We start from the raw sequence: 14630 nt of genomic DNA on the forward strand, positions 1-14630 counted from the left end.
GGAAAACTGGGGGCTAGTAACACCTTTAAAACAAGACCAATAATGGCAAGACTGGTGCCAACATGTTAGGAAACCAATCTCTCCTCTCCTGCCCTCTTTCTGTACTGGTCTGTTTTTGGAAGCCCTTCTGTGCCGCCTCGAACGCCAGCGCGTCCAGCCTCGCGCGCAGGATCCGCCCCAGCCCGAGGTACCTCTGAAGGCCTCCATCTGCTTCTGGATACCCGTGTGCATGCAGAAGTCAAACATGAGGTCCACGTACTCCTCTGCGTTGTCCATTGTCACCGTCTGCGAACGCAGCACAAAAACGCTGTAAGACTGCACTAGAACTACTGCAGAGACAGAGCACTGGTGAAGTGCTGAGGAGAGGCTGCTCCCTTACCTCATCTTCACCACCTGGTTTGAGATCCACAGCTGTAAACCCATACACTTTGGAGGAAGGGCAAAACTGGAAATTCAGCCTTCAAAACAAAGACAGTTACTTGTTGGAAACAAGACTCCTACTGCTTTTGCAAACACACTGGACTTACAATCTGCCCTGCCATGGCCCGCAGAAAGAAAGCATCTCCCCATCCCACCTGGAACACTGCTGATAGATCCTGCCACAGACAACAGCAGCAGCACGGCACAAGGCTGCAAGTAATAACCAAGCGCGCGCATGTTGCACACCTCTGGCACGCACGTGTGTCTTCTGCCACTCTAGTTACTTGGCTTTGGTAACTGCCAACACTTTTGTACAGGGTGGGATCTTTGTTACCTTTAGAACTACCCTCACCGTTTAATTCCATCCGCAAACACCACGAGTCCTTCACAGCATTTCCAATGGTAACGGTCCTAACACATGAACCTCCCGCACGCGCCAGCCCTGCTGCCCCAAGCCGCGCTGCTGCTGCAGGCAGCGGGGCACGAGTGGCTACGGCCTCTGCCCTCGCAAACCTCCCGGCCCCGCTGGCCGCAGACAAGCCCCAGCTTCAAACCTCCGGATTCCACGTTCCACATCTGTAGTGCATTTAGTAAATTGTGTTTGTGTTGCAAAAAGTAGGAAAGAAAGCCCTTAAAGCCAGGTTCACAGCTGTGCCATGTGAAACCAGCACAGAATCAGCACTGCGGCTTGAAAATCAGCTGGCATTAAATTAGGCTGCTTGTAAATTAGTCCTTGTTAAATCTGCCCTGCATCAGAGAGGGTATGGCTGGTAACTAGACCAAGAAACTGGGCTTAGCATTTACACCCCCGCCCTGACTTGAAATGGATCATGTCAAATGCACAGAGCAGTTTCAGTTCCTTTGGCAAGAGATTTGGCATAAAAATCTATTCAGATACCTATTTAGGTCTACCACTCTGTTGGCTGTGAGGCTGTATTCAAAAGTAAGATGCATTTCTCATGTGAATATTCACAAAATACAAATATAAAACCAAAGTCTAAACTCTGAATATCATCCAGTTGTGAAATACAGGATAGCAGCTACCTGTCACACAACTAGGACTGACCTGTAATATTGATGGTAGAATAACAATAGTCATTTCGCAAAAAATAATTTAAAACTACAAAAGATGACAGCCCGTCACCAATTCACAAAGCCTGACTACTTTTACACCTTTAACAGGGGTTCATCTTTTGAATGTTTAACTGTACATCCTTTAACACAATTCCAAATTTCAGAAGGTCTCTGTCTTCCTCCAGAGATCTTCAAAATACAGGTTTTCATAACAAAATTGCTTACTGGGGCACATTTCCACACAAAGCACAAAGACATCAACCGTGCAGCCACAGTTAGGTTGAAGGATTTAACAACTGAAAAAATGGGAATGGAAAAAAATCCCCAAACTAAGGAACAAGAAAGTAACTTCAGATTTTGCTGAAACTCTAATGATGGATTTTTTTCCCCCAGTGATACTGCTTAAAATGGAAAAAAAAATCCTTTTTAATTACACATACCATAATAAAGTATCATTTTTATATTTATAAAAATTCTTACCCCAAATCTTCTATGCTAAGTGGAGGCCCAGAACCTGATGGATTCTTCAGCATTAATTCCTGTAGCTTTGTGTTTTTTTCATCTTCAGAAAGACTTTTGTTACTTAAAATTTGACGCCTTTTAATTGCAAGGTCCTTAATTTCTTTTAAAAATCTAGCTCTATGTGGATTTACTAATTCGAAGTCTTCCCATGTTAGAATTCCATTAAACCAGGCAGGGGGTTTAGGTTTCGGTGGATCAAGGATAAATTCTGATTTGGAGTCTTCTTCTAGGCTTCCAACTGACAAGGAATCATGGCCTTCTTCTGTAGAAGCCTCCGACTGACTTTCAGTACAGTGCAAGTCTCTGTCACCCCGCGACTCATATATCAACTTACTCATGTTACTTTTAATGTCTCCCATACACATGAGTTTAAAAAAAGGCTTAGAAATGGGCAAATCCACAAGTCTGTTGTCCTGAATGCATTTAGCCAAGAAAATTCCAAGAAAATGAAAGAGTTTGGTTATTCTTTCAAGTTCATCACTATCTTGTGGGAATGGTGCTGTGAAGAGTCCACATGATCTCTGTACATAGTAGCCCGGAGGTTTTAATCCGCCACCAATGTCAACCTGTTTGTTTTAAGAGGCAAAACAAAAAAATTGTTAACTTGGTTAAAGGTGAACTTAGTTATATACATGTGCTGTTTATTTTACTATTCTCTTAAGACAAAATAAAGAAAAATAAAAATAGACAGCTGTGGAGCACAGGAGTCACGCTTTACCACCACAAGGGCACTGTTCATGTGTTCCTCCCAGATATCTAGCTCCTTTCTGGATGTCTAGCTCATTTTTCTTTTGTGCTGAACACCTGCAGTTTAAAATGCACAACTGAAACACACCTGACGAGACTCATCATCTGGGAAGTCATCATCACAAAGCCAAGCTCCCAAATCCGTCCTCTGAAATTCAGCTGCCACCAATGCGTAGAATTCCAAGGTAGGACCCAGGCCCGTTCCTTCCTCCCCTAAAAACTCAACCTAAAAAAAAAAAAAAAAAAATTGCTGCTAGTCAGTACGGGTTATGAAACAGAGCATTTCATAACATGACCATTAGAAATACCTCCTGCTGTGCCTGGCAGCTACACCGTACCTCTAGAACGGACTTCCTGTCTGCGTGGATCTGCATGACGTTTTCTGCCCATTCCATCAAGGATTCTCCTCGGGGAACTTTGACTCGCTCGTGCTTGAGGCGCCCGACTCGGAACTCGCCCGGGTCATCCCGTCGCACTGCGCTCGTGCTCCGGGTCCGCTCCACGGTGGCTTCCCGGCGGTTCTGCAGCCACACAATTGCTCTGGAAAACACACACGCAAGCAGCTGTTATTTACAATTTGCACCTTTACTAGCAAAACACTTGAAATTAGCCACTACAAAAGAGTTACCTTGTTAAATACTAATTACTGTGTATTAAAAATATATACCTAAGGCACTCATCAATCAACCACGAAGAGCTGCCTCCAACGGCCAAGCTGGAAATTCTCATACACCCTGTGATGGGTGCAGCACGGAGCTGTCACGGGTTGGCTGTTCTGCAAGTGTGGACAAGCGCTGGCTGTGTAACCATTAATTCACCATTTTAAAAGCTTAAGAAAGTGGCAAATACCACATAAAAACGCATTCAATATTTCCTGAGGGATATCTTTAAAACAGATTGTTCTTCTAAAACTCTTTCTTTCTTGATATACCATATATGTTTATGCAGGCACCGTCTGGTATGAGCATTTGCCACATCCTATATAAGCAGGACAGACGTGTCTCAAGAGCTTGTGCAATTTGTCCAGACTCAAAAATCTGTGTGTCCTGAAGAGTGTTTAATACTCAAATTCTCTGAGCAACTTCTGAAAGCCAAAGAAACCAAGACCAATTTTCTCTTCTGGACCATTTTCAGAGGAAAAAGTTCAATTTTTCTATATTAGGAAGCTTGCAATTTTGAAGTGGTGTGTCTTGCTAATAACAAGCTAGGAAAATGATGGCTCTTTTCTCTTTGCTTTTATATTTCTTAATGCATCCTTTCACATTATTCTTGAGGTATTTCTAGATGCCAGCTAGACACCAAACTAATACTTGCATCTCACTATCTACATACTTCCTACCTTTCCAAAAAAGGGTAATTCTTCCGTCTCATTATATAAAAATAAGCTGTCCCAAAGGTCAGACATTGTCTGTGTTCTCTAATAACTCAGGTATTCACTGCTGCAATCAAAATATTCAGAATTCCTAGGCAATTAAAAGCTTTAAAAGGTACTGTTAAATGTTTTACTACCCACATTCATTTATCTGTCAGTTCATGATCCAAGTAATACTAGCATTCAAAATAGTATCAAGTTTGCTTTGTTAGACTTAATTGCATTAAAAAATAATGAATCAAAACAGCCACCAAATGGCTGCAGGAATCACAGAAGGTGGTGTATGGTTTCGAAAATGACATTTAACTATTACTTATTAATCTCTAGAATTGAAACATGTAGTTTGCATTTAAGAAAGTTTCTTTTGCTTCCTACAACGTTCTGCAATGAACTATTACTACGATCCAGTAAACTGCTTCCTGATATGATTAGCTGCAGGTGCAAAATTCAGTCTTCATCTAACAAGCGGAAAACCAAAATGAAATTCCCTGGACAGTATCAAGGCACAGAGAGGCTACTCATCATAAACCAGACATAACGAACAAGAAGGCGTTCAAAAGTCTTCCTGAAGTTTCTCAGCATTTCCCCCTTTTTCTATGTATAAAATGTTTTATGTTTGGAGAGCAACATTTCTCTTGTTAGGATAAAGTCCTCTCTAACTTTGCAATCTGAAGAAATAAAATAAAATAAAATAAAATAAAATAAAATAAAATAAAATAAAATAAAATAAAATAAAATAAAATAAAATAAAATAAAAAATAAAAAATAAAATAAAATAAAAAATAAAAAATAAAATAAAATGAAAAAATAAAATAAAAAATAAAATAAAATGAAAAAATAAAATAAAAAATAAAATAAAATGAAAAAATAAAATAAAAAATAAAATAAAATGAAAAAATAAAATAAAAAATAAAATAAAATGAAAAAATAAAATGAAAAAATAAAATAAAATGAAAAAATAAAATAAAATAAAAAATAAAATAAAATAAAAAATAAAATAAAATAAAAAATAAAATAAAATAAAAAAATAAAATAAAATAAAAAAATAAAATAAAATAAAAAAATAAAATAAAATAAAAAAATAAAATAAAATAAAAAAATAAAATAAAATAAAAAAATAAAATAAAATAAAAAAATAAAATAAAATAAAAAAATAAAATAAAATAAAAATATTTGACAATTATTTCCTTTACCTTGATGCTCCAAACGCTGTGCATGTGAAGTACAACTGTCTAGTTTCAAACGGAATTAAGAAAGGACACTTGCTTGTCAGCTGCTCACACCAGTCTGGCAAAGCTCCACTCGCTAGTGCCAAAGGTTCCTGGAGTTTAACACAAGGAGGTGACGGGGGGAACATTTCTGATATTAGACTCAGACCCAGTTCTGAGCTGATACCAAAGCAACCACTTGGAAGCATCTCAACAAGCCCCTTCACTATTTTGTAGCACCAGCTCAACAGGGCACACACCAAAGTTTGACTGAATTTATGTTAACCGAGATCTAGGTATTGTCAAATACAAAGAGAAAAGCCTCCATGGTATGTTTTTATTCAGACTATTTTTAGAAAATTTTCTCAACTAGAACATATGGAAATACATGCAATATACATAATCATGAAAATTCAACAGTCAAACTAGCAAAAAAAGATATTCATACTTTTTACAGTCCTTAAAATAACACTACATATACATTACAATCACAGATGGTTGAGGTTGGAAAGGACTTCTAGAGATTATCTAGTCCAACCCCCCAGCACAAGCAGGGACACCTAGAGCACGTGCCACAGGGTGGCATCCAGGCAGGTTTGGAAGATCTCTAGAGGAGACTCCACAACCTCTCTGGGCTGTTCCAGGGCTCTGTCATCCTCACAGTAAAGTTCTTCCTTATATGGAAGAGGAACTTCCTGTGTTTCAACTTGTACCCATGACCCCTCGTCCTGTCGCTGGCCACCACCGAGAAGAGTTTGGCCCCATCCTCCCTACATTCTCCCCACCAGGTATTTGAATATATTGATCAGATCTCCTCTCAGTCTTCTCTTCTCGAGGCTGAATTGGCCCAGCTCACTTAGTCTTTCCCTGTAATACATTAATGTAATACCTCAATCTGCTGCAGAATCTTTGTAGTAATTTTTTTGCTTGTGAATTCATCTGGTGGAAAGTTGAACTGAGGATGCTCATCTCCTTCTGAAAATACCAAGGGAAATTTTTTATTTATTTTCATTAAAGCTTCTAAGGAGCTCCACTAGACAATTTACTGACCTTCCTGAGCAGTCCGTGCTGTGTAAGGATCACTGGCAACTATATACAAAATGCGAAGTAACTGCAGAACATCTTCCACTCCACAGGAGTTCTGTCCACTGCCAGCTTTCGCCTGAGGTTGTTCCTTTGCCAAACTAAGGATATCAGAATTCTGAAGAGCAGAAATGGCTCCCTGACTTAACCCAGATTTCGATCCATGTTCACAAAAATCCTGTTTAAAAATATATAAGTAACAATGAAAATTTCCTGCTCTTTTTAAAACTGTGCACCATAATTTGACCACTTGACAAACGAGACTGGTTACTGTCTCATTACCTTAACACTTAATTCAGTTGCAGATAGTATAAATTGTGATTCAAATGCTTTTTGAACATCACTGTATTCAAAAACATTAAAATAAACTTAAAAAAAAGAATAAAGAGAAGGAGCAAAGACTAAACGTGATACTGGAATGTGAAAATACAGTTTCCTGTGCACATCTCCTCTTCCTCCTTCAAAGCCGCGGAACAAAGCACACAGCCATTCCCAATAAAAAAAACTGGTATGCAGACATATACCTTGTATGCTGCTATGAGCTGGGAACAATTCCTGTTTTTTCTAATGCTTTTATTAGTGCCAGTTAATTTCCAGTGGCGCAGGAAAGCTGAGTCTGCATTCTTCTGCAGGTAGGTTATCAAGTCATTCTTTGGTAACTCATCAGTGCCAAGGTACTGCTCCACATGCTCTATTGACCAGCAACCCTACAACAGGAACAACCAAACAGTGGCTTTTCCTGATTGTAAAGTTGTAAAGGTTTCACATGCATTCCATACGTTTTCTAAAGAAACATGCATTTATTAAGATATTCACTTGTATCCTTTAAATAGTCAAAACCTGTTAGTCTTTTTAATATAGCATTTCAAAAACTGCAATGAAGACAAACTGCTTTTGCTTAAACAGTCACAAAAACACACACAAAGGCAAAAAAAAGTCTTACCATCTTTCCACTTTCCTTCTCTTTATCTGAATCCTTCATTTCTCTGTACATGATTCTAAATATTAAAAATATGAGTTACTACTTTATATTTATAGTATATCTTCTATACTATATAACTTCTAAATGCTGAAGTTATACTTGGAGTTGTTAGAACTGAATGACATTTTGCAGCAAAACATATAGGATTCTCTAATCCAGCAAAATTTAACTCATGTTTAAACTTGCATGATACAGATAACTTATCTTGTGAAGCATTTCATTTATGTCTCCTTCCTATGTTCCTCTAGGCTGAACAGCCCCAGCTCTCTCAGCCTCTTCTCGCACGAGGGACACTCCCAGCCCATAATCATCCCTGTGGTCCTCAGCTGCACTTGCTCTGCACAGCCCTGTGAGAGACCCCATCGGAGGGAGGCCAGCGCCGTCCACAGCCTCAGGACATGGCCTCAGCAGCAGAGGGGAGGGGAGGGTTCACCCCCTCAGCCTGCCCCGCAAGGCCCCTGAGGCTGCTGGCTCTGTGCAGGGCGCGTGGCTGCCTTCTCTTCAGCTCGTTACCCACTACAAGCTGCTCTCAGCTAGTTGGTCCCCAGGGTACCTGGGGTTATTCCTTCCCAGGGGCAGCACTTGGCACTTCCCTCTGTTGAACCTCGTGAGGTTCCCGTGTGCCTATTTCTCCAGCTTGCCAAGGCCTCTCTCAACAGTGACGCAACCACCTGGGCCACCAACCATTCCTCTCAGCTTTGCACCATCTGCAAACCTCCTGAGGGTGCTTCCTGTCCCATCAGCCGGATTAGTAATGGAAATATTAAACAGGATTGGCCATAGGATTGACTCCACCAGTGAGCGGCCTCCAGATGGACTGGCTGTCGATCACAACTCTTCAGGCCAACAGTTCAGCCAGTTTTCAGGCTATTCCACTCTCCATTTATCTAGTCCATCCTTCGTCAGTTTGTAAATAAGGACATTATGGGTGACAGCATCAGAAGCCCTGGCAAAGCCACAATAAATCTCCACTGCACTCTCCTGCTCACCCCTCACCCACTGAGCTGGTCATCTCATCATAACTGTCCTTCACGCATTTGAAAGTGGCTTCTAGGCTTGTCTGCCCCATCCCTTTCCATGGATCAAGGTAAAGTTTACCAGCCTGTAGTGGCCAAATCCCTCTCACCCTTCTTGAAAATCAGAGTGATATTTTTTGCTTTCTGTCAAGATCCCAGAAACCTCTCCAATCATGGCCTTTGGTCATAACCTTTCAAAGATAACAAAGTGTCCGGCTCCCTGAGCACCCACGGGTGCAGCCCATCAGGTCCCATACACTTGTGCATATCTAGTTTATTCGAAGCATTCCCTAACCTTTATTCTCCTCATCAGACTGAGCACCAGATGGATTGGGGCTTTCTTAACCACATGCCTCTGTGTTTCCACAGCCTCTATACTGTCCCTAAGTAACTTGACCAGCTTCCACTTTTGGCATGTTTCCTTTTGTTTTTGAGTTTTGTCAACAGCATGTTCAGTCATGCAGGCCCCCCGCTGCCTTGGCGCAACTTTTCACACATCAAGATAGACTACTTGAGCATGGAGGGGAAGACTCCTCAGAGTCAACGAGCTCTCCTGGCACTTTCTTGTCTCCAGGACCATAATTCCATGAGAGTCTTCCAAGCAGATACCCAAAGAGGATGAATTCTGCTCTCGTGTCAGTTATTTTTGAAATATTGTTAACAAGTCACAAATGAACATTAGAAGTTGTGACTTTCTTGCTTCAAAGCAATCACAGTTTTAAAACCAAAAAGGACATCCTAACTATTGCCTACAGAATTAAAAAAAAAAAAATTATTTCACATCTGTTTCCTGATCAGTTAGTTCCTAACACTGTTTTATATAGAATAATAAACTTGTGAGCTTACGTGTACGTTGGCTCCCAAATACGTCTTAGTTTGTCTGATTTCACGTTACCATTACAGGAAAGCTGTAACAATTTCTGTACATAATAAAAGATGGTGGATCGAAAGTTTGTGAGGGGCAACTCTACTTCCCGGGTTGTTCCGAGACCCGAGACCTTCAAGGTGAGCGCTAGGCGAGGCGAGGGCATGCACTCCACCTCCTCCAGCAGCTCCGAGTGAGGGGTACCTGCGCGGGGAAAAACGTTTGAGAAGCTGTTCGTAAAAGACACACAAAGCATGACAAGCTGGCTTCATCATCAATAAAATGTCTCAAAAATGAGGTTTAAAACTTCCTGCACACGTGCCAGAAACATGACAGAGAAGTTCTATGACAATTTGGTATGTGATTAAAGCTAAAATTTTTGAAGTCCCTATTTATCCCTTTGTCTTGCTAACATTGTCTTTGAAATTAACACAGCACTTGCATTCTTCCCTTGATGCCCAGTATGTCCTGTTATATTAGCTCCTTTCACTTCCCCCAAATCCCTCCACTTCCACACATGCCTGTGTCGTACGCTCTGGAAAGTGCAGGGAAAGCACCGGGCCAGGAGAGTGCTAAAGAGCACAAGCAGATGCCAGGTGGACACACATGCAGACCACGCAGTTGAACTTGTTACATTAGCTTTTCCCCGGCTTCTGCTTCAGACTCCTTCAATGAGTCCTCACCAAATTAATTGGGACTGCTCAATATACAGAGCTTTCCCTCCAAGTGGAAGCAGACATAGACAGAACCCTACCACTAATCTGAGTTTTTAAATTCCTGAGTATGCTTATCTTGCACAGCATTTTCCTCAGATAATGCTTAGATCTGCAGAGGCAGATTAAATTCTTATGTAAACAGAAAAGTTAAACTGCCACAAGAGCGCACTGTACCAAATAACAACAAGATCCCTCGGCTCCCGGGGGCCTGAACCACCCTGAGGCCATACCAGATACCCAAATCCTAGCTGGCATACCCGGCGGAGGGATTTCTAGGTCCGTTGTTTGTTGAACATTAGTTCGACCAGGTCTTGGGTCAAAAGCAGGAACCAAAGCAGAAAACTGCCTTTTCAATACATAATCATCATCCCATGTTCTTCTACGGCCTCCTTTGGTTTCATACTCCTCTTCTTCCTATTAAAAAAGAAAGAAAAAAAAAAAAAAAAAAGAAACACAGAGTTTGAACCACTTGATCAAAAATTTGAGATTTATTTAAGGAATACAGCAAAACTGCTCACATGCAGAAAGCAGTATTATTAGGCTAACCTTAGAATGGGTATCTACAACTTCTGAAAGAATTAAACACAAGTTTCACACACAAAGTTGTGCAGACCAAGCCATAAGACTTGGGAATATCAGAAAGCTTCAATTAAACACCAATGCCAAAATAAATTTAACTTTTCTAAAACCAGTAACTTGCTTTTTCTTTTTTTCTGTTTTTCTTTTTTTTAATATATACATGTATTGACATACAATGTACACACATTTATCCAGAGATGATCTCAAATAACAAAATACTGGAATTATCATAGTAGGTAGAAACCTAATTTTCAACAATCCTTAGAAAACATAAATTGCTTATGACCTCTTCAAAACAGGCTTTTAATCTGTTCAAATCTTTGTGGAGAAGGATTATACAGTATATCTGAAGGAAGAGAACTGGAATCTATGATGAGGACGGCTTTCTTTTGCAGATCTGATTCTTGCTGTTTAATTTTAAGCAAAGATCATCGTGCCATTTCTCCTTCTCCCCTATAACAATTCAATTTAACCATTTCTGGGAAGTGACCCCTGCAAACTCTTTTGCATCATAGCTCTGTTTATGCAGTATCACATTTCCCCATTCCTCATAACTTTCTATCTTTGAGCAGGTAAGGTAAAGCAGTATTTAGTGAGGTAGCTGAGTTTCTATCCAATACATAAGTACAGTAGTTTAAAATGCCTCAACACTTTGTTAAAATGTGTGCATTAATCACAAATAGCTTAGATAATTTACATTAGCTATATCAGGAAACCTTAAATTATCATTCAAGGATTCTTCATACCAGAGCCAGATGAAAAGATACAGATTAAAATTATAGGCAAGGCCTGTGTGGACTGTTTGTCATTGTGATTCGTTTAGCTTTTCGTAAAAGATATATTTGATCCTACACACTTGGCAGGAAGACAGTAAAACACATCATGGAGCCACTACAAAATTCAGCAGCCTGCCTGCAAAGCTGCTCCTTTCACCCACACGGCTAACTAGTGATACATCGTTTCTACTCCCTTGCTTCCAGGCCCCTTTTAAGACGTTAGCTTTGGCATGTGAAGTCTAAGGTCTGCCAGTATCCAGAAACCCTTTTCTCCCCATGCAGTGTTGAAAGCGGCAATCATGTGAATTTGTACAAAAAAGGCCTGCCCTGCAAGCTGTAACGTCAAGGAGGGCCTAGCCATTTTAAGTTCAGCACACAGCAAGATAGCAGCTCTGTAAATCCCCAGAAAACATGCAAGAATAGGGAAAAGGGACAAGGAAGGATATTCAAAGAGGCTTTTTTAGCAGGGACTCAATTTGCGGCTGCAGAGCAGTGCAACATGATTTTAACTTGGGCATTTCATTAAGAGTCTTAATTGTTAGGTACTTCAAATTTGCAGTACTAAATGTAAATATATTTGTTTTAATTAATTTTTCCTGTTCTATATGTTCTGTTCACACAGATGATATCTTAGTTAATTAATGACTTTACTGTACCATAACTTCCTCATATTCTTGGTCTTCTTGATTATCATCTTCATTTTCATCATCTTCTTCATCTGGTTCAGGTAGATCCTCATCATCATCTAACTCTGCCAAGAGGGTACTAGCTCGGCAGCTATCAAGAAAATCTATATATACACATGTATATACATTTACGTAGGAAGGAAAAAAGAAAGAGACAAGAATCACTCAAGGTTTTGAAATTAACAATAGGAACATTGTGAAGACAAAAAACCCACAAATCTCACTTAAAAAACAGCAGATAGAACTAAAATATTGCTGATGATATGAAAAAATTAAACAGCTCTGATAAAAGCATACACTGAGAAAAAATCTGGGAGGGAGGGGGAGGCCTAGCTCAATAGCTTAACTAACAAAAGAAGCATTTAATTTCACTATGATTAAGAGTAATCGATGACTTATTTTCCATTTGCTTATAATCAAGCATTAAATATTTTTTCTTACTTTAAATGTACAAAACAACACAAAACAGACACACAAATGGATCCTGTCTGATTTTATCCTTAACTAATTGTAAAAAAAAAAAAAAAAAAAATACTGGTATATCTTCCACTAAGAATGTGTAAACTTCATCACCAGCTATAACATAAAGAATCTTTTAAAAGAAACTTAATAGCAATATTTAAAAAATAAAATGCATTTTCTGTAAAAAGAAGCTGCACAGAGATAACATATTCATTTTACTCATCTAGTAGGTAGATTCATATAAAGCTGATGAAAACCCCAAAAAACAGAAATTCACGACTGTTCAACATGGACTATAATAGAGACAAATGCTTGCAGTTCAACTTTTTTGTTTTTAAATACACAAACAAACTATATATCTAACACAAACACTATCTGAAGAGTTGCCAAGGTCCCAACAGAAACTTTATAGATGACTCCCAAAACTATTAACCCAGCTGTCCATGATACAGTTTAAGACTTGCCACCCAATCAAAATCTAAAATGACACTTAAAATTTAAAAGAATAAATGGAAATGGCACACCCTGCTATCTTAAGCAAGCCTCCAACTGGCTCTATTCTAGTGTCCATTGAAATTATCAGATTTTTCTTTCCACAATTTTCACAGGTTTTAAGCATGGTTTTCACTTGACTTAGACAGCTAACACTATCTTTCCCCATACTCATACCTTCCAAACATCTATGGCCCTCCTGGCTAAATTTAACTCAGAGTGCCCATGTAACTCTGGATTTTGTCTCTTGAATTATGCAGTGCCATTCTCCTGGTCATTTTAATTTCTGTGTTTCACCTTTTCACAACAACTATGGCATGATTATTAAATTTAACAGTAGCTGACTCCCCAAATAATTACTTCTCGTGTTCATATCTGGGGAGGTGGCAGCTATTCCTAAATTTTATCTCTACATTCTTCAGTCTACTTTCTCTAAAACAGTAGTTTAAGCACATAGTATGTCCAATGGCCAGTGCTTTTCAATCTCAGAATAATACAGGGTACCTCAAACTGAGCATGTAAGATGCTAATACAATCTCCAAAAAAAAAAAAAAAAAGGTTAAGTAGAGGCCCACATACAAAATAAACTAGATACTAAACACAACTGATTAAGGATAATGAAGTGCCTAAATAAAGGATAGCATAAATAATAAGCATAAAAAAATAAAGTATATGTAAAATAAGCACAGAAATTACTGAATTAAAGAAAATTAAAACCAAAGAAATAACAGCATTTTAACATTATTTGACTTGAGTCTTGAGTATTGCCTTACAAGGCTAGCAAAACATGAACAGCTCAATTTTCAAATACTTTTCAGAAAATAAAATACTACATGAGAAATCATAGCAAAGGGAGAAAAGGAAAAAAAAAAAGAAAAAAAAAAAAACAGTGATGGGAGGTCTGCTTAAGTTCATTTAAAAATGAAACTTACCATATAAAGAATATTCTGCCTCCTGCCCTGTATCGCTCTCACTAGATGTTGATGTTAGGCTAGTAGTTAGGGTATTACTAAGCGACTGACCAACAGACAAAACTGTAGTTGCTGTAGCTACATTGCTGCTGCTAGTAACACTGGATGTAGACATGGTCACTGTTGATGTGGTACCAGTTGTAGTCAGATTAGGAAAACTTTGGGCACCCATAAGAGGAGAAGCTATAGATAAAGATATGGTAAAATAAAATAAATGATTTGACGATTTGAAAAGTACAATTTACATGCGCGAGTCCTGTGTTGAAATATATTTGGGCTTGAAAAATCACCAGCGATAATGTGTTATTTTGCAATAAGGAATAACAGACTAAAGAGGATGAAACTGCCCGTGCAAATGTGCACGCTACAATCTATGCGTCCACTTCAGAGCATTTCCTTGCATACATTTAAAGCAAATCATTTTATTAATTAAATCCCAGAATCCCACTATAAACCTGAAATGACTTCATTCATTTTGTTTAAAGAGAAAGCAACAAGTACAAGGTACTAGAGAAATCTGTTCATGACCCATTTTATCTCTAGTACCAATATAATGTAAGCTATAGAGGAAAAACAATTTGACTATAAGTGAACTGAGAAAATAATAGACATTACAAACTAACAGTATTTGTGCATTTTTCTTAAAATAACTCTGAACT

At 38.8% G+C, this 14630-nt stretch overlaps 1 protein-coding gene across 6 annotated transcripts in view; it reads right to left on the minus strand.

Moving 5' to 3' along the window:
* HECTD1 (HECT domain E3 ubiquitin protein ligase 1) overlaps positions 1-14630 on the minus strand; it is a 55931-nt gene that overhangs the window by 2288 nt on the left and 39013 nt on the right. For 5 of the 6 annotated variants that reach the window (XM_010216509.2, XM_010216507.2, XM_088529224.1 and 2 more), the window contains 14 exons: positions 13933-14154; positions 12017-12150; positions 10263-10419; positions 9271-9493; positions 7370-7424; positions 6951-7133; positions 6394-6604; positions 6233-6318; positions 5329-5456; positions 3102-3303; positions 2852-2989; positions 1975-2582; positions 380-458; positions 192-285 (listed from right to left, as the gene is read on the minus strand). In XM_010216509.2, coding sequence (XP_010214811.2) covers positions 192-285; positions 380-458; positions 1975-2582; positions 2852-2989; positions 3102-3303; positions 5329-5456; positions 6233-6318; positions 6394-6604; positions 6951-7133; positions 7370-7424; positions 9271-9493; positions 10263-10419; positions 12017-12150; positions 13933-14154 — 2520 coding nt within the window. The remainder of the gene's footprint in view (positions 1-191; positions 286-379; positions 459-1974; positions 2583-2851; positions 2990-3101; positions 3304-5328; positions 5457-6232; positions 6319-6393; positions 6605-6950; positions 7134-7369; positions 7425-9270; positions 9494-10262; positions 10420-12016; positions 12151-13932; positions 14155-14630) is intronic. The other variant, XM_088529225.1, reaches the window with a different exon arrangement.

This window comes from Tinamus guttatus, unplaced genomic scaffold (genome assembly GCF_059628265.1).
Source record: "Tinamus guttatus ecotype Peru unplaced genomic scaffold, ASM5962826v1 Tinamus_guttatus_pri_ptg000327l, whole genome shotgun sequence".
Classification (NCBI taxonomy): Eukaryota; Metazoa; Chordata; class Aves; order Tinamiformes; family Tinamidae; genus Tinamus; species Tinamus guttatus.